At 37.2% G+C, this 22032-nt stretch overlaps 3 protein-coding genes across 4 annotated transcripts in view; 2 read left to right on the top strand and 1 right to left on the bottom strand.

The window, feature by feature from the left end:
- The first annotated feature begins 193 nt into the window (after positions 1 to 193).
- mcts1 (MCTS1 re-initiation and release factor) lies at positions 194 to 2105 on the top strand. The gene is made up of 6 exons (XM_056770234.1): positions 194 to 364; positions 885 to 1037; positions 1162 to 1259; positions 1364 to 1497; positions 1670 to 1737; positions 1881 to 2105. The coding sequence occupies exons 1-6, from the start codon at positions 354 to 356 to the stop codon at positions 1960 to 1962; spliced, it is 546 nt and encodes a 181-aa protein (XP_056626212.1). The 5' UTR covers positions 194 to 353; the 3' UTR covers positions 1963 to 2105.
- A 629-nt stretch (positions 2106 to 2734) lies between these two features.
- On the bottom strand, positions 2735 to 5403 carry c1galt1c1 (C1GALT1-specific chaperone 1). Of its 2 annotated transcripts, none has more exons than XM_056770231.1 (2): positions 5128 to 5403; positions 2735 to 4907 (listed from the first exon to the last, which is right to left on the bottom strand). In XM_056770231.1, exon 2 carries the CDS (start codon positions 4892 to 4894, stop codon positions 3947 to 3949), a length of 948 nt encoding a protein of 315 aa, XP_056626209.1. In that variant the 5' UTR covers positions 4895 to 4907; positions 5128 to 5403; the 3' UTR covers positions 2735 to 3946. The 2 variants fall into 2 exon arrangements, with proteins under 2 accessions (XP_056626209.1, XP_056626210.1); XM_056770232.1 differs by having other exon boundaries at positions 5218 to 5403.
- A 2224-nt stretch (positions 5404 to 7627) lies between these two features.
- The window catches only part of zdhhc9 (zinc finger DHHC-type palmitoyltransferase 9), a 25926-nt gene continuing 11521 nt past the window's right edge, over positions 7628 to 22032 (top strand). The window contains exons 1-2 of the mRNA XM_056769576.1: positions 7628 to 8450; positions 19176 to 19336. Coding sequence (XP_056625554.1) covers positions 8287 to 8450; positions 19176 to 19336 — 325 coding nt within the window. The 5' untranslated portion in view covers positions 7628 to 8286. The remainder of the gene's footprint in view (positions 8451 to 19175; positions 19337 to 22032) is intronic.

Here is a 22032-nt window from a genome sequence, read left to right as displayed (position 1 = left end):
GAAAGAAAATTAAAATAGGCAGCCAAATTCGACAATATTTTCAATGGTCTTTTCATAGCAAGTCAGATGTAATACTGTTTGATCGCTAAAATCAAACGTGTATGAGATACTGTTAGTGAAGACCAATCAGTTTTTTGTAGTTTATGGATGTGTTGCCCTAGCCGAAAAATGCTTGCCACTGTCGTAAATGTCGTAAACAGGAGTCACCTGCTGTTGACGTAAAGCGTGGAGTTAATCAATCCATATTCAACTGAATCTTTAGTTTAATTTAGTTAGTTTAACAAATAAATACAGTAACGAGCTATAGGACAACAACAGTAAGAGGAAAAGAGTGACGATAACGACCCGCAAGGATGTTTAAAAAGTAAGCTTGAGCCGTTGTCAACCCCATGAAGCTAGCTAACACAACTTAGCATTGTTACCGTTAGGGTTTGTGGAGTGGTTCATGTGCCTGTTGGCGTTTCCATCTCAGTGGTTATGATAACTCTTCTATTTATGAGTCTACCACTTTTTAAATATGGTATCCTTGCGTGTTGAGTGCTTTTATTTTTTTTATCCGAGACAGTAAGTTGTGTAGGTACATGCTAACGTGCGTATAGTACCACAATACAACAGTGATTTTAATTAAAGTACTTATGTTTTATTACAGGGAAGCAAACTGTTTGTAAATGTTTTGTTTATCTTGATCTGGTAAAACTTGATCAGGTTTTCAATGATAAGCATTTATGGGTAGTTATGTTGTTCTGCATCACACATTCATACCAGTCTGAATTCTTAATCGTTTTTTAATGTTTGCATATGTTTTGTCAAACAGAGACACGTCATACTGTTTTCAACATTAAACTGGACTGTGCACACTTCATTCTTTCTTCTTGTTGTCTTAGATTCGATGAAAAGGAGAATGTTTCAAACTGTATTCAACTGAAGACATCTGTAATCAAGGGCATAAAGAATCAGCTGTTAGATCAGTTTCCCTACATCGATGAATGGCTCAACCAAATCATGCCCAAAAAAGACCCTGTCAAAATTGTGAGATGGTAAGAGCCATTCCTGATCGTCATTATTTATATTTAATATTAAGACTACAAAAATGTAGTGTTTAAAGACTGTCAAGCTAGTTTTACATTAAATATGCGGTGTCTATTTTGCTTATGTCCACAGTCATGAACATATTGAAATTCTTACTGTAAATGGAGAGCTGCTTTTCTTCAGACAGAGAGAGGGACCGTTTTATCCCACCCTCAGACTTCTACACAAATGTAAGAAAGACACTTTTGATTTGAATATGTAGTAGAGAGATCACATTACACGTATATTTCATTTGATAAAGCTGATGCCTGGCAATGATGTTTCTGTCTTCCAGTTCCCTTCATACTGCCACACCAACAAGTAGATAAAGGAGCCATCAAATTTGTTCTGAGTGGAGCCAATATCATGTGCCCGGGCCTTACATCACCAGGAGCCAAACTCTACCCTGCTGATACAGACACAGTAGTTGTATCCTTCTAAATGATCTGTGCCCCTCTGGTTTTTCCAAATATTTTCTGATGTTATAAATGGAGGTTAAATGTTCAATTGCGTTACCTGAATAAGGGAATACGTTTTGGTCAATAATTCTGACGTGCATGTGTCAAAATGCAGGTTGTTGTCCTTAAGTTTTTGTTTTCAGGCTATAATGGCAGAAGGTAAACAGCATGCACTCTGTGTAGGAGTCATGAAGATGTCAGCACACGACATGTAGGTATCTTTATTCATGTCATGCAATCCTCATATTTACTACATTTTGTGCTATTTCATTTTATATCATTATGAGTTACAGTTTTGTGCAACAGATAACCTGACTTTTCACAAATACTTTCTTGTGTTGCTTCACTGATCAGAGAGAAAGTAAACAAGGGAATTGGAATTGAGAACGTTCACTACCTGAATGATGGACTATGGCACATGAAGACATATAAGTAGACATGAGTTTGTGAATCATTGGGACCCCTTGTCAACAGGCAGCCCGTCTTCTGTTTATACAAATGGACTCAACTGTATATCATGCTTAATGCTTTGAAAGCAACCCCATTTTAATGCACAAATAAAACCTGCATTTAAGTCAATTTAGAATGGTCTGTTGCTACAGTGAGAGCTGAATTGTGCCATTGCAGCTCAGATATATATGTGCATATTTAAGAAAGGACTGCAGGTTCAAATAACAGAACTCATCAGCTAGAGTTCTGTTAGTAGAGACTGCAAGACCTGAATTGGTTGTGTCAGATAAGGGATCCAGGACAGGTTTAAAAAAAACCTGGCTCATGCTAAATCAGAATTTTCAAATATTTAATAAAAACATAATTATAAAAAAAGAGAAAAAGGGTAAACTAAAAATGCAGCTACTGTCACTTATTAAGATGTCATGTTTAATATGCAGATTACAATATCAATTACAAATACAATATATTTATTATAAACTTCGGGTTTTGTGGTAGCCCACATGAATACATTAGTGAAAAATAAATATACTAAAATGTATTTACATCTTATGTACTTAATGAAAATACACTGCGATTGTATCTGCGCTATACTAAATTGGTGTACTTAAAGTCTGCTAAATTGGAACAACTAATTTTGTACTTAATATACTTTAATTGTGCAGAAATAGTGCTGAAATCTAATTAAAGATACATTAAAGTGTATTTGATTGTGCTAAAGTGGAACTATTGCAAATGAGCTTGAGGTACACTTTAAATATCTTGCATCGATTGAGATTGATTTTATTTAAAAAAAAAAGAAGATAAAATCCTTATCAAAAGTGACATGAGAACACATTTTTATTCAAACACAGGCTTAATATGAAGAAATGTGAATTGTGTATAAATAGTTCTTCAAATAACATTAATTATAATTGTATTTCAGAATGTCATGTCAGTAAATATGTTAACACATTTAAACTATACTAAACATGAAATAAATGCATTTTAAATTAATTGTTTTTTGACAAGGGATGTACCATAGTGAACTGAAATAAATGGTTCTATAATGTAGTAATTATAGCATAGTAAATGTATCACCCAAAAATAAATCACACAATTCATACAAGGACATCCATGACTTCAGCAGAATTTTGGGGCCCAGAACCTTTGGAAACGTTTTTTGGGGAAGCTCTGCTACATAGCATTCGCCAATATAAAAATGTAAATACTTCATTTCAAAGGTAACCCTAATGAGAACTATTAATTATGAACTTGTAATGTAAATAGACAGTGACTCAAAAAAATGAAATTTAATTCCAAATTTTTGCTAGTTCATACAGTGTAAATGCTGTGCTGTGTGTGGTACAAGAACTCCTCTAAACTTCAATAAAGTACACTTCCATACAAAAACAGATGATGTGAATGATGCGGCAAGCCCGTAAAAACAAGGCATTTGTCTTAACAAAGGCCTATATCTTTGGACTGTCTTTCTTTCGATTTCACTATCAAAAATTAAAAAAAAATTACACATAGCTGGATCAAAGGGCTCCTGTCATACAGCAGCAACAACTTCCAGTTTGTCATTTAATACATTTTTAATGGGTAAATGCAAGTTCCATGTTTTTGTGCATAAATTACGCATCTAAAACATTTCACTTTGCATCATACTGCAAATTTATCTTAAAACCAAGGATGCATTTTCGTTCAGTGTTCAAACCAAGTACTCAAAATGATCTGTTTTTAACCCCTTATGTTTAATTTAACAACTTCCATTTTCCTTCTGATTTTGGTAATAGTGATTAGGTTTTGATCTAGCCAGAACCCAGAAAAAAAACCTCTATATACCTGCACCCACCTTCAAAGCACATAATACAAAATAAAGTACATACTGCAAATCTTTAGCCCTGCACCTAGTGTAAAAATGACCCATTAAGATCAACATTCTTTGAACCCTGTGTTACACAGTAAACACCGAATCATAAATTGAATCAGTCATTGTCTGAGTCTTTAGGAGGCAAAAATGTCAAAGAATCGTGAAAGTCGTGTCCATACGGACGAAGTCTGTAGACACCATACATCATGACCTGCATCTGGCCCGCAGCCATGCCACCAAAGGTGATCGCCAAATCAGAACAACAGGACTCCACGACATCATTTGGGTTTTTGCTCATGCTGTCAGAGATCATAGAGGTAACGCTTTTCTTGTTAAAAAGCGATTTGCCTTGTGCATCCTCGCCGTTTTCGGCAAACACCCCGCTGTATTTCAAACATGTGGCGAGCTGCTTCTCTTCCGACATCTTCCACAAGGCATGGCCTCGCGCTGGACATTTCTCCTCATCTTTGAATACCTCCACCAGCCTCTTCATCGCATCATAGCTCAACACAATCCCACCTTCATATTCCACATACTCCAGCTCTCCAGATTTTTCAGTGCGGCCAATGTAAAAGGGCTGGCTCGGGTCTTTCTCTAATACCAAATACTTCAGGTTTTCAATAATTGCAAAAGTGGTGGGCTGGGCCACGAAGAACCAGCGCAGGTCTCCAGCATTCTCATAGGCGTGTGTGATGGCTTTGCGTAATCTAGCCCACTCATCCGCCTCCTGTAGGTCATATGCCTCTAGAGCTTTGGAAGACTCTGAGGTGTAGAACATAGACTTGTCACAGTGTTTGCTCCAGGTATCATTGGCCGTCGCCCAATAAACAAGGAGCTTCGGGGTCACCATAATGAGACAGAACACTCGAACCTGTTGGGTGAGGTCGTACATCTGGGCCTCGGATAACTTTTGAAGTTCATCTTTGCTAACAGGTTTAAGATGATGGTGTTGATGACTGTCACCCTGGGGTCCTGGAGTAAAGGTGCCAAACATAGACATGAACAGACAAAAGATGCCCCCTAGGAACATACCTTTCATGAACGAACAACCCTCAGACATCATGTTGGATATTTACCTGTAATAGAATTGAACAAAAGGCACTGAATGAATCGACATTCTATTACATTATAGCCTACATATTATTAGGATACCAGTGGCAAGAAAAACAGTATCCAATGATAACTAAAAAAAAGACAGCATACTTTAACGCCACAATTACCTTTTGATCGAAAAATAAAAATATATATTTTTACAACAGTTCGCCACAACCAGTTAACCAAGTTTACTGTACTTACAACACATGAGCGTGACGTTAATAAGAACCAAACGTGGTCAACAGTAGACTAACACAACACATTTAAATACGTAACGTTACTGTAACTTACAATCGCAAGCCCGCAATAAGTACACGACACCGTGGCATCTAGTTCCGTGTTGACAACCGGAAAATATAAAACCACTTCTAAGTGTAGTTTCTGTTCTAGAGTCAGTTCGATTTGTCCTCTTTCATTTACTTTAGCTCAGATTACTGGAGGCAAACCGATTGCAGTGCAGCATAACAATCCAGTAGATCGCTTTCCGCAAACGGATGTTTAACCTGAGCCGAATGCATTAAGGGAAATGTAGTTCGTCACAGGTTGACTCGCACAGGAATGACACTTTTAAAACTACAACCGCCCTTTTCCTCAAATGGTTCACGGAATTTAGCATTTGTCATTTCTGATAAGAGTGTTTAACAATTTTCAAATTTTATTTAGTTAACTTCCATAAAGTAATTTCAGTTCAAAACGGTGAATTTGTAAATAAATGTAAATAAAGCCCAAGACTGCCGCCTATTGGTAAATAATGGTGTTTTGTTTTTTAGTCTTCAAACCTGTACAGAGAGAGGGAACACGTTTTCTCTTTATTTGTACACAGGGGCGTGTTTATCATTTTGGGGGCTCTAAGCAAAGACCCCCCCCCCCCACATACATACTAAAGTGTTTCTTTGAATTGCACAACAGTAATATTGAGTTGGATATGGAATTATATGTTAAACCTGGATTCATATGACTTTGTACCGCATAACAGCACACAAAATTGTTTACAGTTTGGTATAAGAATACATTTTTGTTTTGGAATCAAATATTTGATGTGTGCGCTTCATTCTTGTGTTTCTATGCCAGGGGCAGCACCACTACTCCAAAAATTGTGGGGCAAATTTTGAAACTTTAAAATGTAATATGACTTGAGCTATCAATAGTCATTTCAAATAAACAGCATTAACACAAGTCAAGTTAATATTACTGGAGTTCATTTTATTAAATTGTTAAGCACTCACATTCCACTTAAATTGCTGGAAATATTTAAGAATATAATTTTTAAAGACATATTTAAGTTCACAACAAATATATTTTTCCTCCCTACAACTGACGTAGGCTTGGCAATTACAATAATTGCATTGCTCCTATCCATTTAATTTCAATCAAAACAATTTACTGATGTTTAAATTGATGAGTTAATAATGTACTTTAGAAACAGGCAAATGTCAACATATTGACCATTCATTGGTAGATGGTATTAAAACGAACAATACAAGCAACCTGTCTGTTTCCAGGGAAATCAAAGTTCAAGGCACTGGTCTCAAATCAGCTTTTTGTCTGACATTTGTCTATGAAAACATAGGTGATTATGCAGTTTTCTTTTAACGCTATATGATGCCAGGGTGTAATCATCATATAACTTTACCTGACGCATCTAATAACAGCAAAATATAATTCATAATATCAGATAGCAGTAATTTTAAGACGTCTCAAAGATCAAATGACGAGATATCCATTGCAGCCTTAACTTTTCTCAAACACAACTTACTTTATTTGACAGACTCCACATAAAGAATGTTGTTTCTGGAAATGAACTGGGTCAGCGTCAAAGCGCAGGTAATAACCTCCAAGCTTTTGATTGGTTTTACAACCGAGTCAGACCTGTCTGTTATTAGGTGTGTTTGACTGAGCCATCCGCTGTAAAATATCATTTTTGATGACTCTGTCATGGTAAATGCTGCATGACACATCACAGATCCTGCTTGCACCCATTTGTTTTTCATCAGAATAGAAACTTACTTTTGCAATCTGATGCACTAACAATATGAAATACACAAAGCATATTTTGTAGTTCTCAATGACAGTTTACTTAATAAAAATTAGCTGTCATTTATTTATTAAGTTTGGAATGACATGAGGGTAAGTAACTGATAAAGTATTATTTTAAGACATCTGGGGAGCTCATGCTGAAATTATATGAAATGATAGTCTATTTGTTAGATAAGAGGAAGACACCCAAATCCCCCCAAAATGTCTTTGCAACAAAGCAAAGAAAGTAAGAAGCAACATCAGCATTGTTTTATTCTTTGCAGGGAATAAAGAAGAGATATAGGGAATCTGGAAAACTGTGTGCATTTAAGAACTTTTTACCAAAACCATGAACACGGATGCACCATAGATGCAAATCAATTCAAAATAAACGAATGCTGCCAGTGCAACAACAATTGTGGCATTGTGCGTATTTTTCAGCCTACATAAATCTCATGACAGGTGCAAGATCTGCTGAAACATCTCTAAAATCGAGGAAAACATGAATCTACCTACATGCCAAAATATAATTGTTCTGTCAAGGGACAATATTTCACACAGTCACTTTTGATTTGTTAAATGATGGGTTAGATATAATTAGTATTAGGAGACAAAATTCCTTTGTTCCCTGTACAGTGAGGCACTGGCCCTTTAAGAAGAGACATTTCAATCTAGGCGTGTTTCCTGCTCCCGAGGAATCCAGCCCTGCTTGCGTTTTACGAGGAAAGATTTCACTCGTACACATAACACAGATCATTTTCAAATAACTTGCATAGGTAACATTGGATTTGAGATATTTTTTATTGTATATCTTTTTGATTGGACAAAGGAAGGATAATCCTCGGGATAGACGCATACAGCCTAAAGGCAAACGTCAGTCGGTCAAGGTCTAATCTCCAGATGTGTTTGTAACATTACGCATTTGTTTCTTTCTCATTTTGAATCTGCACGTTTTAAAGGAAGTCACTTTTTTCAGGTGTGTTGAAGTGCATGTTTTTGAAAGCCAACATGGCAAATCTCCGAGTGTGGATGCGAATTTTGCCTTTATATATTTGACGGGACTTCGATCTGTGGATTTTGAGTCCAAGACAGCAGATATGTAGAGCGGCAGACCGCTGCAAAGACTAAAACATTGAAGATTTATGAGAAAATACACGGGAGGAAACCTACAAACACGTAACACACATGAAGAAGGAAGAATCGTACGCCTGCTGAGAAGCTCTTTGACCTCTTGCATTTTTATCATTTTTGTCTTCAGCGTGTCCTAAACCCAAGTTAATCATTTAGTGGACTCTTATTTATCCAAAAGGCTGATATTGAGTGTTCAGCGCTTCATTAGCCACCATGTCGGCGGTGATGATTGCACGGAAGGTCCGAAAATGGGAGAAATTACCTGGGAAGAACACGTTCTGCTGCGATGGACGGGTTATGATGGCGCGACAGAAAGGAGTATTTTACCTGACCTTATTTCTCATCATTGGGACCTGCTCTCTCTTCTTCGGCTTTGAGTAAGTGCATTTTATTGGTGTTTATGAGACCGTATATGTACGATTCGAGCACTCGCTACGGACCTACAGCACTTCAGTTATAATAAACGGAGCAAGTGCGCGCGCTGTCAATGTGGGCAGCTTTCTCTATAATGGGAGCGCATGCGTTTTACATCGTTTTCATTTCTATTTAAAGAATTACGAAATATTGTTTAGTGTGCAATTCACGAGCAACTATATTTGTTTAATAAGATATGTGCAGGGTTTTGTTTGGCGACTGACAGAAAATGTAATGTGCGGTTTTTAGAAGGGAGAGCTCACAGGCCTCTTTTGTTTGGATGTAATAAAGCGTGTCTCCGATATGACGGCTGTAATACAGTGTGTCAGCTTGTTTTGGCTTCGTAAATATGTTTTTTTATTCATATTTTTATTTATAGTCTTTATGTTTTTGCTCACAAGCTCTCAGATTGTAAATTTCGATCGTTTTCATAGCTTAAAAAGAGACCTTTTTATTTTTTCTTTCTTTTAATTTCTCACTTGATAATATGAAAAAAAAGACCCCAGTGGTTTCTGTTTAAACATGACATACATTTTAACCAAAAATAAACGGCGTTCATGAGTCAGGTATTCTTGCTTTGTGTTCATGTTGATAAAGCAACTGCATTGGGTGGATATGAGATCCCTTGTGTGGACTCACCATGACGTGCATGATTTGCCTTTCCTAAGAATGCTGCCCTGCCCATATCTTGGATCCTTCATTGGGGCTGTTCATAAACACACAGGAAGCGCTTGCCTTGCCTTCCTCTGGTCACAGATTAGACTGATATAACTGTCTTGTATGGCGCTGAACCGGGTATAGTAGCTACTGTGTAGTTTGCTGCATATTATGCTCATATTGCTGATCCCCATAATTAGTCCTCAAGGGGAAGACTTATTAGCATAGAGACAATGTGCAAAAAGGATTGCAAACAGCATCATAAGGCCGATGATCAAACAACACTGAATGTAAAAAAAATTACGTTTTAGTGTTTGATCTGGTTTTATTTATTCCTGGCTTTGAAACCAAATCTCTCTTTGGGGAGTCGCGAGTAGTCTTATTTATAACCAGATTCCAGCTAGAGATATCACTAAACAAACAGATTTATTAATATGCACGTGTATTTATGTGGTGCTTTTTGGTGTTTATAGTGGAAAAGTTCAATTTCAGTTGGTACCTGCAGTTTAGTGTGAAAGACCAGATTAGATATTCTTTTCTTAGATTGTGAAACATGTTACGCAGGGACAGATACTATATACTTTCATAATCTGTTATCCTTGGCCATCTCTAATCCTTTTTTTCCTTTGCTGTCTGTCTCTGGGCTCTGTGGGAAATTAAACTCACAACAGTTACAAAATACAAGACAGATTAGTTAAAGTGGACTTTGAACTGTTCGTTCTTTGAAATATAATTTGTCTTGTGCTCTTTCCGTCTGGTAAGAAAATAGAATCCTTCTAAATCATCCTTTTAATACTCTATAAATTAGCTTATAGTTTTATTTGGCTATCTAGGACTGAGATGCCATTCTGACACGGAAGTATATTTTATATAACTGTATATAAGTTTTTGTCATTTTTGGCTATGTGCGTGTGATGTTGCATGGATGTGTGTGCTCACCCGTTTTTGGGATATCAGATTAAGAACCCTGAGACATAATGTAAGGCACAAGTTATAATGTAGACTAACAACTCTGTGAAAAATCGTCACTTTGTGTGTGTCAAAGCAGATAGAGAGCCACAATGCTGAACCAGCACCCCGGCCAGAGGTTATCAATTCAGTGTTGGCTAAAATAATAACATCAAAGCATGTGTCCAGGCCAGCTATGTGGCTGGATGTCTTTAACCTTGGCCAATAACAAGCTTTGTGTCAGTACGCAAACATAGGCATTGCAAGTGACTGTAACAAAACCTTAGTACATAGAGTAGGTTTGTACAACAGGGTGGGTTACTATAAGGGGTGTAACAAAATACCATGATCCAATATATCACAATACGAAAATATTTTTTTTTTTTAATTTATGTTTTTTATGACATGATGTATGTTTAATCCTCTCGATTGTCTGCTTTTTTAGTCCCATTCAATTAGATTTTTTTTAGGAAGATTCAATTGAACCTTAAGTTTTGTCAGTTCTATAAAAAATTGTGCAACAAAAATCTTATTGATAGTTTTGGAAATCTAATTGAATGCATGAAACACTGCATTTCAGTTCCATTCTTCAAATTTGGTTTGTATACTATTGTATTGTGATCAAGGCTGCACGATAATTTATCGCGATACCACTAAATCGTATTGAAATCAAGGTAGCTGCGATATGCAATGTGTCAATATTTTTCTTGTATGGGTAGCTTTTCCGTGAAACACAGTTCTGGGATTAGTAGGAAATGCTGCTCGGTCTAAAAGCAGTGAGAGTTTGAGTCGCTTATAATGTGTATTTGAAAAGCAACACCCGTCAAACATGACCATTATAAATATACTTTATCATCATAAAAATACCTGATGAGTCTAGAGTAACAGTGATAAAAAGATAGCCATTTTCTAGATTCTAGAACATATTATTGTCTTCTTCTGCAGGACGTATTTGGAGTTTCCGCACAAGAGCGCCCTCTGGCTTCGGATGCAGCAGTATTTTCCCGTACTTCTTGTGAATAAATGTGACCTTTATCGTCCGTTTATTGTGACCGCCCTAATTGTAATCAATATAGTGGCATAGCAGTTCACCTTTAACAAGCTTTTCTCATACTTTGAAAGTTCATTCAATCGTCAGACTGGTATGGCTACATGTTCAACTCTCAATCCAAAACATTGCGACATAGTAACACTTTGTGTTGACAGTCATCAGATTGTGTTGTTGATTGTGTTTACCCTTGATTCTTCCACTTCAATGCATGGCTCATGTTTCACTTTTCTCTTAACTGTATGGGTTTTCATACAATTATGGTGGAACATTGTATGAATATTCTTGAATACTCTGTTATTAGACTTGTGCTGTGACTTTGTTGTGCTGATTAAGTGTTAAGTGAATGACTGGCCTCGTGTCTCGGATCAGCTCCATTGGTCCCGAGATTGTGAATCAGTATATCGTGTACACGGGTCCGGGCATCGGTAAGGACCCCGGCTCCCTTCTCATTGGGACACCGCTCACTCAGTTTCCTGTGACTTGATTGCTTAAGCGCGTTGTGATACTTTAAAACTGGTATAATCAAGTACTGGTAAAACCGACATATCTCTGACTTGATTTTTTAATACTGGTTGAAGTACATATTGAGACACTTTCACCATTTATTAGGGCTGTCACGATAAAGCGACCATAAATATCACGTGATTTATGCACAGCTTTTGAGTGAAGTACGAGAAGTGCTGCATCTGAAAGCCAGAGGGCGCTGTACATTGTGTTGCCTGCCTGTCAAGCAACGTTTGTTTATACGTAACATAAAATGAGCCTTTGTCTTTTCATGAAAATGAGTTGGCTCCACGATTTCTGTTAAACTTCTTCAAAACTCATCACGTGATTTCTGGTTAGGGAACCTAAAGAGTATTGATGCTCCCTGGTTTTTGCGGTGCATTGTGGGAATTTTTAGGGGATGAACGTTTCAGTGCACTAGACGGATTTTGCAAACAAGACAACCCTTAAAATGTCTGACTCGCTGTCAGTGTCCTGACTACTGAACATGCGAGCTGATTGAGACCAAGGGTCAGTGTTTGTTTTCAGTGCTATGGTCCGTTTGAGCTCTGGAGTGTGGCCATCTAGTGATGTCTCTTTGCACGGCTATAACAAAGAAGAGTTTGTCATTTAGATTTTTCTTTCCCGGCATTATGTGAATGCAAAAATGGAGGCGAGGTAGATTTGTAACATTTATATGGGATTAGGGTTCTTGATTTAAAGCCCACGTGAACTGGAAGTTGCCATCGTTTTTACTTCCGCATTTAGATGCATCTTCGAGTGAAAGGGAAATTTGATAGTGGCTTCCGTCTTTCTAAGCGATTTGATTGGATGTATAAAGTATAAGATGCATTTTGAAATGGAACTGACAGCAGACTGACAGTTGAATAGGAGAAGTTAACAGATGCTCCACCCAAGGCGTCCAACATATGTCATCCAAAAATGTATAGTCATTACACGACGGAAGTATGTTTTCAGATTTTAACTAAAGTTGTGAGGGCACACAATTTTTAAGTAAAGAATGACCCACATTGATAAATTATTTATATTAAACTTTGCAATATTTCATGAAAAAATTGTCATTTTGTATTTCACTGGGACTTTAATGCTGGTAATGCATAATTAATGTAGACTTAAATAGTCCAATTCTTAATGCAGAATTAACAGAGGCTCTGCATAAAAATTTCATCCATTTAGTGTTGCAGTGCATTAAAGCGTTGGAGTGAGAGCGCTGAAATATCTGTTTCTATAACTTAAATCTCTACACACATAACTGTATTGTACTCAAGGGATCTACAACACAGAAACAGGCTGAAGACGTCATGGCTGGAGGCAAGGTTTATTTGTTTATGCATTTTATCCACAATTGTCTTTTTGAAAGTTGTTACTTTCTAATCTCTCCCAATTTCATTATTGTTAGTGCAATTATTGCATACTATTTTTTGAAATTTTGCATTGCAAATGCAAAGTGGTTATTTGGATAAGTTTGCATATGCATATCATGTACAGTATACACAGTCAATATCAAACAACAGTATATTGGTAACACCAAAAGATTTGATGTTAAAGTATTGGAATTACAGTTTGTATACACATACTTTTTCATCAAGAACCAGATTTTCACAAAATAATAAATTGCATTTTGGTTTATAGCTAGCACAATTATATACAGCATTGCATAGAAGTGTTTATTATACATAAAAATTTTTGGAATAAATGTTGCAGAATAATGCGAAAACATAAAAAAATTACTGCAAAAGATGGAACACAATTACTGGGTGTAATGAAAGAATTGTAACTAGCATAAATACTGCAAACACAACAAGTTAATATTCGCTTTAAAGCAAAACATGAGTAAGTATTTAGGAAAACTTTTCACATTTTCATGCGTCTTGTCATGCTGCTTTTCTTTCACATTTCTGATGGATGACTGTCATTCCTGAGGTTTGATTTGGTTGACATTTAACAGATACTGGACTGGAAATGTAACATAACATCTAGAATGCGGATTAAATTTAAATTTGAAATGGTCTCATTTTTTCAGTATATATATATATATATATGAAAAGTTAACTTTTTGAAATGAGAATTTTTTTTATATATATTTTTTAATGTACATTACAATTAATATCAATCAAACTGCAGTTGGTTTGTTTTAATTTAAGCCATAATAACCAAAAAACTACAGCTAACGAACATAATAAAACACAATGAAAACATAACACAATAATCGACATGTTTTGATTTTTTTTTAAACAGAGTTATCTCATTTTTGATCCAAACTCTTCATATATAAATATATAAATGCAGAATGTTTAGTTAAAGATATGCTCTATAGAGTAACAGGACGGCTCATATTAAAACAATTAACAATAATTATATATACTCAAAAATACTCATCATCTGTCAATATTCATCACCAGTAAGTACTATTGCTTACACACGTGCCCCAAATCACAGTTGATGTTTATTTCTCTTTGGCCATCATGTGCTTTTTTTAATCCCCTCTCATTTTGCTTGCTGGTGGACTGGAGGATATTTGCTCCAAGCACTAAGCAATCAGTAATGATGATTGTCAGATCTCCCTGCCCCCGGGGATCCCTCGCTGTTCTCCACCTAGAGACCAGCCAGACCAATGAAACAGCGTTATTGATTTTACACACAGTAAGGCCTTTTTCAAACCCACCCACAAAACTCTGCAGATATGCTTTATGTTATCTGATCTGTAGAACATGGTTCTTGTCCCTTGTGTTCTCTATGGACGTTTTACGTGTGTAATTCACTAAGGAGAAACTGTAGGTATGCTAAACAGAAGGGTGGATATGCTTGAACACAGTGACAGGAGTGGCTGTGTGTTATGTGTGCTTGATTTGAGATACCAGGGTTGTTTAAATGTTCTTTGCCAAACAATTTCTGAGCAGTCAACTTAAATACAAACTAGTGGTGGGCCACGCCGTTAACGCAGTGAGACTATTATCGCGCGTTAAAAAAAATGTCGCCGTTAATCTATTCTTAAAGTTGGGTTGGGAGCTGGGTCTATACTACGCAAGCTATGATGACTTTCACCTTGATATTTTAGCGCGGATGTATACCAGCTTAACTGCACTGTACGGGGCGAGAACGAGATTTTTCAACTCGCGTGATTCGCGGAAGCAGAAGCCGCCTCATCATCTCATAACCAGGGCTTCATTCGCGCGATTCGCGCCGCAAGTAGGTCTATTGGCTCTTTGCATTAACATATAAATCACTCGCGCTTGACACGCCATTCGAGTTTGGTCTGAACACAACATTACGTTACTGTGAAATTACCATATCAAACGTGACGTGCTAACATGGATGCAGCTATGAAGCCGCCGGGTTTGCTTCAGGGAATATTCATTTTTAAGAAGCTTCCCAATAGAAACATCGACAAGACTAAGGTTGTTTGCACCTTGTGCAATGCGGAATTGGTTTAAAAAAAACACTTTTTCTCAACAGGTTGTGGTCTAGCTTTAGTTGAAACCAGTAACTTTGTATTGAGATCTAATGTATTATGGCTCCTGTATGACAGGTCGCTTGTTGCTCCCTCACTCTTTGTAAGTCGCTTTGGATAAAAGCGTCTGCTAAATGACTAAATGTAAATGTACTGTAGGAGCTCTTCCAGTCTCAAGTACCACCTAAACGGAAATCATCCCTTAGCTAATGCGGAAGTAAACACAAGTTCATCTTATTGAACATAATTTAATTTTCATCACCAATTATCATAGTAGAACAGCTTTCTCAAGCAGTTTGTGATGCATTTTGGAAACAGGAGATGAGCCCCTGGTCTAATGCGCCACCTGGCTTGAGAAACCCGTTCTCAAAGACTTACTTTTAGTCATTATTTGGGTAGCACACATATTCTGAATGCCTTCGGCAGAATTCAAATGAGCCATTTTAATCTAGATTAATCTAGATTAATTTTGGAATTAATCTAGATTAATCTAGATTAAGAAAATTAATCTATGCCCACCACTAATACAAATATTTTGTTTATATGAAACACATTAAGTGTCCTTATGTACTCATTTAGGTGTCAGGAAACCGAAATGTGCTATTCCGAGCGGCTTATCTGTGCTATTGATTATTGGGTAGAGAGGCCAGCACTGGATGATGGGTAATGTCCGGGAAGCTTAGGGCTGTGAGAGGAACTGATGATGGAGCCGGTCCAGGATGCTTAAAGTCATCAGAGGGGATGTTATTCATCGCACACACACAGACTTTTCCTCATTTTTGCTTCGTCCTGCCCTCCCACTGCTTTCACAATAATAAATGGATTTCCCTGCAGCATTCTACTCAGGATCTGGTCCGTGGAAAGTTTTATCGACCGGCTTTGCTCGGGATTTTTACTCTGCGAGTTGAAAACCGAACAGATCAAACTGATCCTGCCGGTTTTACCAGTACTACTGACAATGCCGAGGGCTCAGGCATGCTGACACACCAGTGTGATGTGTCCGTTTACTCAACACTTGAAGTTGTGTGACTGGAAATGATCTTTTTTTGTTGCTGAATTTCATTGCGTCATTGCTTCATTGTTCTGTACTGTGTGCTAGCATTACAGCACTGAACAGGACGTTGGAGGGTTACAGGTCACGCCCAGTCATGTACAGCTTGAATGAGCTGGTCAAACTGGAGTTCTGGTATGCACTGCAGTGTAGGGAAATTCATTTGATACACCTTAGGGTGAAACCTTTTATGCATTTTTTGTGTTGTTAGTTGCAATTATTGTTATTGTTGTGGGGTTAGGGATTGAAACTTAAGAGGAAATAAACTTAAGCGCAGTGCTTCCGTTCCCACACAGTGGGTTGAATCCCCCGGTGCGTTGAAGTGGTATTGCATGGGGACTGCTGCTTTCAGCGACATTTAACATAAACCAGCGTTATGTGGCACCACTAGTTAATAACTAAGAGTAGTTTTAATTTAATTAGGCTATAGAAAATGCATGAAGATTAATATACAATAAAATATGAATTAATATTAACTTAACATAAAATAAATTGTTATATACTAGCCATTAGCCAGACCGATAACCAAACATAGACCCGAAGTTTGACACAGACCCAAAGAAATGAGTTTTACTGGAAAAAGAGCTTCTTTTACACACGTTGATGTCATAGTATGCAGTGTTGGGGATTACTAATATAATATTTTTTATCATCGTATCTTCACCAGAATATAATGATCACATTTTGTGAGAGCCTACTTAAAAGTATAGTATATTATAAAATGTTCCATATTAAACCGTGCTAAATTTCAGGACACTGTAGTATACTATAGTAACTATACTACAGAATAGGTAATTGATCTGTATCATTTTTTTATGGTAAAATTTGTAGTATTTAGAAATGTTCGGGCTTTTTGGGGAGCCTTATGGCCCTGACGCGCACGCGTCAAAGCGATGCGGACTGCAAGCGCTGTGATTGGTCTGCTCGAACCACCTCCCTTCAAGTAAAATAACTCTGTGAAAGCATGGTTTACTCATACGCATTTCTGAACGAATTATTTAAACACATAACGTGTTCTGTAACAACTCAAGCTGCAAAAGTGACTGACTTGCTGTTATCATTGCTAAATGCCTCAGACAGGATACACAACGAACCCCATTTTCTTCAGCTCTTGTCTTGGTTACACAAGCAACACGCCTGTGGACAATGACGCTTGGTGGCCATTGGATGTCGATGCAGACAACAACGCACATGTATAAACCAAACCAGCGCCTTGCCTACAGCGTAGAGGCTACGGCTTAGGTCTGACTCAAAAGTAAAAAAACTGCCTTTTGTATGCATCATTTTTTTACGCCGAATGCACATCCTAAAGTAGTTGGAGGCACTCGTTGCCATCTTGGCATTGTGTCATCGCGGGTCACTCCCGGATAATCGAAAATGGGCAATAAGGCGGGACGTGGTTATAGCTGAGGCGCCTGGTTTGCTGAAACCAATTGTCACTCTAATGGCCATGCACCTACTTTGCAGAATTTTAAGGCTTAATATAAGTTAAACGGTGGAGTTATAAAATGGTGGCCCATGGTTGCTAAGCGACGCCAGGAGAGTGCAAACTCCTGGGCACTTTGCAAGAAAAATGAGATAGCAGTGTGTCTCGCGTTTTCCGTGCGGTTGTAGACACGAAATGTGAATCTCCCCTAATCTATATAATGTTTGGGAACCCCCGCTTAAATATGCAACTTATTTTGCTCGGTTTGTGATTTCTTGAGCAACATATTTTAAATATTAGATGTGCGATTACTTATCTAAGTGATCTGATTTTCACCCGGTTAATGATACAATTTGATATGAAAAATAAAAAATATATAGCAAATACATAATTAATGAAGTAAATGTGGCTGGATGGATGTATGGTTTCTTTGAGATGGCGAACCATTATAGTGATATAGTGTATTAACCATACATTACCGTAGTATCCTTGGTTTAGATTTCAGCATCGAACGGAGGAGAAGAGCAAACGTGACCCTATTAATAGCTCAATGCAGTGGCCTGTGGAGCCGGCCAATCTGCTGCAGGCTGAGCTAGAGAGGGACTTTTAGTGGACCCAGATCATCCGCAATTTATGGGAGAAACCACATTCATCTCTGTATGGCTGTCCGCCGGCGGGGATAGAGAAAGCACAGTCATTCATAGTAAACATTATCTCTGACTGCTTCATTGTTGTGTATGAAAAGAATGTCTTGAGAGCAGACTGAGCCAGTCAAATATTAGAAAACCATCTTTCTCAACGACTTGTCTCTTCCCTTTCTTGATCAGGGTCAGAGATGGCTCATACGGTTTTAAAAGAGACTGAAATGTTGGATTTAGCAAAGTTGTGGAGAAACAAGAAAAAAGCTATACATAAAATCATGCTAGTTCAAAAGAGCATAAAATATGAATAACTAAAGAATATAAAGGAATAGATCACCTTCAAAATGAAAATGCTGTCATCATTTACTCACCCGGAGGTCATATGAAACCTGTGTGTTTTTCTTTCCTCTGCAAAACACGAAAAATTTATTGTAAAAATGGCACCAAATGTAAAATGGTAACCAAAAACTGTTGGTCCCCATTGACTTCTATTGTATGGACACAAAACCAATGCAAATCAAAGGGGTCCAACAGTCTTCTTTAACCAACATTTTTCAAAATATCTGCTTTTGTGTTCTTCAGAGGAAAGTCATGCAGGTTTGAAATGGCAACAGAGTGTGTAAATAATGACAGTATTTCCATTTTAAAGGTGAACTGTCCCTTTTAGTACTGTACTTTTTTATATTTGGTTAAACTAACGCTGTAAAGTCAAACTGCCTAATTTCAGATCAGCCAGCAACACCGAAGTTTGTCCCGCCCTAAACCTACATCATTGGTTGAGCTGGTGTTGCTATGTGGTTGCAAGTCCTTTAATGCTGCAAGTGGCACAAAATTAACCCTCTGAACCCTTCAATGACATATTTTTCACTTTGTTATATGCCAACGTATTCATTAAGGTGATTTCATGATCTCTCCTCCCTCATTTCTAACCCTTGTTGTTCATCATTTGTCCCTCATAGATGCCCGTACCTGGCCGTGCACCTGTCTCCTGCCATCCCTGTGTTTGCAGTGTTGCTGTTTCTCTTCGTGATGGCCATGCTGCTAAAAACCAGCTTCAGTGACCCTGGGGTGCTGCCGCGGGCGCTTCCGGAGGAGGCCAGCTTCATTGAGATGGAGATCGGTGAGTGTGAAGTTAACTGCGTTCAGAGGAGGTGAACAGAGCTTTAATGAGGTTTGCACATCAGTTCCACCTGTGGGTGTTCTGACCCAGTGAACAGTGTAGCAAGTGCTCTGCGTTAGTGGGCGTCGTAAGATCAGCTTTGGTGTTTTATTTATGGGTTTGTTACGTTTAGCAAATTAAGAGTTGGGTGTGATCAACCTTGAATTCGGATCTTGGACGTCTTGTGTTCTTGACTTCCTCTCAAGGTTGATGAGTTGCTTATCACGGCTGTCTTGTCATCTGGTAAAATCTGCTTTTTTAAATTTAAAGTCAGACTCTGCAACTGTAGATGTAACTGCTCTGACTGACGTAAAATGTTTGTGTTATTTTGAGATTTTATAATAACATCAAATTTTAAAGAACAGTTTAACTGGGGTTTTCCTTTATGACATTTAAAGTGATTATTCACCCAAAGCTGAAAATTATTTATTCACCCTCCTTTCAGTTCAAATCCCATATGACTTTCTTTCTTCTGCAGAACACAAAAGAAGATATTTTTAACTTTCCAAAACCTGTACGATTGCTGGGGGAGTGTATTGAGCACAGAGATACTACGTAATACACCCAACTAGTTTTTTGACAAGTTGACCATGTGAAGCATGAGAAGACAGCACGTTTAACAGTGTAAAGAAGTCAGAATGCATGACACACCGTTGCAGCGCCCCTTTAATATGTATTTAGTGATTATAATTTTTTTGCGAAATTGTCCTACTTTGAATGTCAGAAAGGTTAGCGTCATTGCTTTGAACTAATTAGATTAGATTAACTGTTCTCGTTTTACATTTTACTTTGCTTCCGGTGATTCATTTGCGTGGTGCTTGCTCACTTCTCTCTAAGGGATATTGCCTGATGCATTTCAGTCACCAGCTTGTCATTGTTTTAGAAGATCTGAACCCTTCTTTTCCTTTAACACCAGTGCTGATCAAATGTTTACATACAATGAAATGTAATTATTTTTAATGTTAACATACTGTTGTTACACACCCTCAAACAACACTTGTTTTAAAGGAATAGTTCCCCCTAAAACAATCCCATTAACTTGACCATTTTTATTCCTAACATGGAAAGTCCATTTTGTAGGTAAACTGTTCCTTTAAGTTCACGAAGGACTGGCTTTAATAACGACAATATGGGCACACAGCATTCCAATCCCTTTTTTAAATGATGTATGATATGTTTTTGTAAATTTAAATACATTTAAACCATAAAGAAAGAAATTGTTCATCACATACCTGTCTAGGTCACTGTGAGTTCATTATGCATGAAGTTATAAGTTTTTTTACATTTATTAAGCATTACAAATATCCCTCCTCGGCCCTTTATCAGCATCACTGTTAATGCTCAGATGTGCCCTGAGGCTGTACAGTATTTATTATTGATGTTCACTAAACCAGGACTTCAGTATTTCTAACAATCCTCCTGAAAAACTGGTGTTCTCTGATGTCATTAAATATCCGCACATCTCTGTTTGGTCTCACTTTTGTACAACATATTCATGTGCAAATTACAGCTCTTTTTAAAATGGTCTGTCAGCCCAAAAATGATTTATCTGTTCAAATTTCTGTTACCATCGCTCCAATTCAACATCCTAGTTTTAAATATGCCAATTTTTGATAATTTTGTCTGTATGGGTATGTGCAGCTGGTTAAATAGTCTAATGTTGGCTCAGATTCAAGCACAGATGTACTGTTTTATCCAAGCCAGACATGTGAATTCAGAGAATGCATTGCGGTTCTGCCTCTTGGACACATGCTAGGGAGCTGACAAATGTTAGGAAATTATCTTTTTTTCAGAGCGTGACAAGGTAGTCTTGTGGTTAGTCTTCAGTCGCTATCATTAGATGAAAGTGTCTCATATAATGCTTGGACTCAAAAAAGGATGAGAAGTAATATCTATTCTGCATCTTTGAGATTTGTTTATTTAGATTAAAGGAGATAAAGTTTGAAAAATGGTTATTGGTATCATTATATCCACTCATTGTAACCAAATCTCTAGTTACAGTGAATCAGAGAATAACATTAACTATTTACAACAGAGGTTTATTTTTTTAAACAAACTGAGGATTCCAAGGATTAAGTCTACCAAAAAAATTATTTGATCATCTTTGTGGTTGTATATACTGTACTAACATGTACATTTCCACAGGAATGTGAGGAAATGCATGAACTATTCCCTTAAAAATTCATCAATCTTGTGTTTACTTGTTGATACACAATGGCCTCTAAACTTAATATTTTTTTAAATAGTTGATATCCTTCCTTTTCTGAATGAATGATTGTGTTAATATTTTCTTCAAAAAATAAATGTTAATCTCACTCAAATCGCACTCAAAACATCAAGTGTACAAACAGACCAGGACCAAGAAAGATATAGTTCACCCAAGAAATGAAATTTGTCATAATTTATCATTGCATATTAAAACTTTACAACTTTCTGTCTTCTTTGAAACATAAAATAAGATATTTTGAGAATTGTCTCCGTGGTTTTGTCAATACAATGGTAAGCAATATGGTCCAGTGTTGTGTGGTTATCGATATTCTTCAAAATATCTTCTTTTGTGTTCTGCAGAAGAAAGAAACATGAGAGTGAGTAAACATACAGATGACAGTAAGCACAGTGACTTGAATTTTGTACTCCTCATTTAGCAAAACCACACA

Source organism: Triplophysa dalaica, chromosome 16, assembly GCF_015846415.1.
Source record: "Triplophysa dalaica isolate WHDGS20190420 chromosome 16, ASM1584641v1, whole genome shotgun sequence".
NCBI classification, from domain to species: domain Eukaryota; kingdom Metazoa; phylum Chordata; class Actinopteri; order Cypriniformes; family Nemacheilidae; genus Triplophysa; species Triplophysa dalaica.
This window is presented reverse-complemented; position numbering and strand designations above follow the sequence as displayed.

Excerpts from the sequence above, each read along its gene's own strand:
- mcts1 (XM_056770234.1), top strand. Across the intron at positions 1,038-1,161 it reads CCTGTCAAAATTGTGAGATG|TCATGAACATATTGAAATTC; the intron begins GTAAGAGCCATT and ends TTATGTCCACAG. Across the intron at positions 1,738-1,880 it reads AAGATGTCAGCACACGACAT|AGAGAAAGTAAACAAGGGAA; the intron begins GTAGGTATCTTT and ends TTCACTGATCAG.
- c1galt1c1 (XM_056770231.1), bottom strand. The coding sequence starts at position 4,894 with ATGATGTCTGAGGGTTGTTCGTTCATGAAAGGTATGTTCCTAGGGGGC.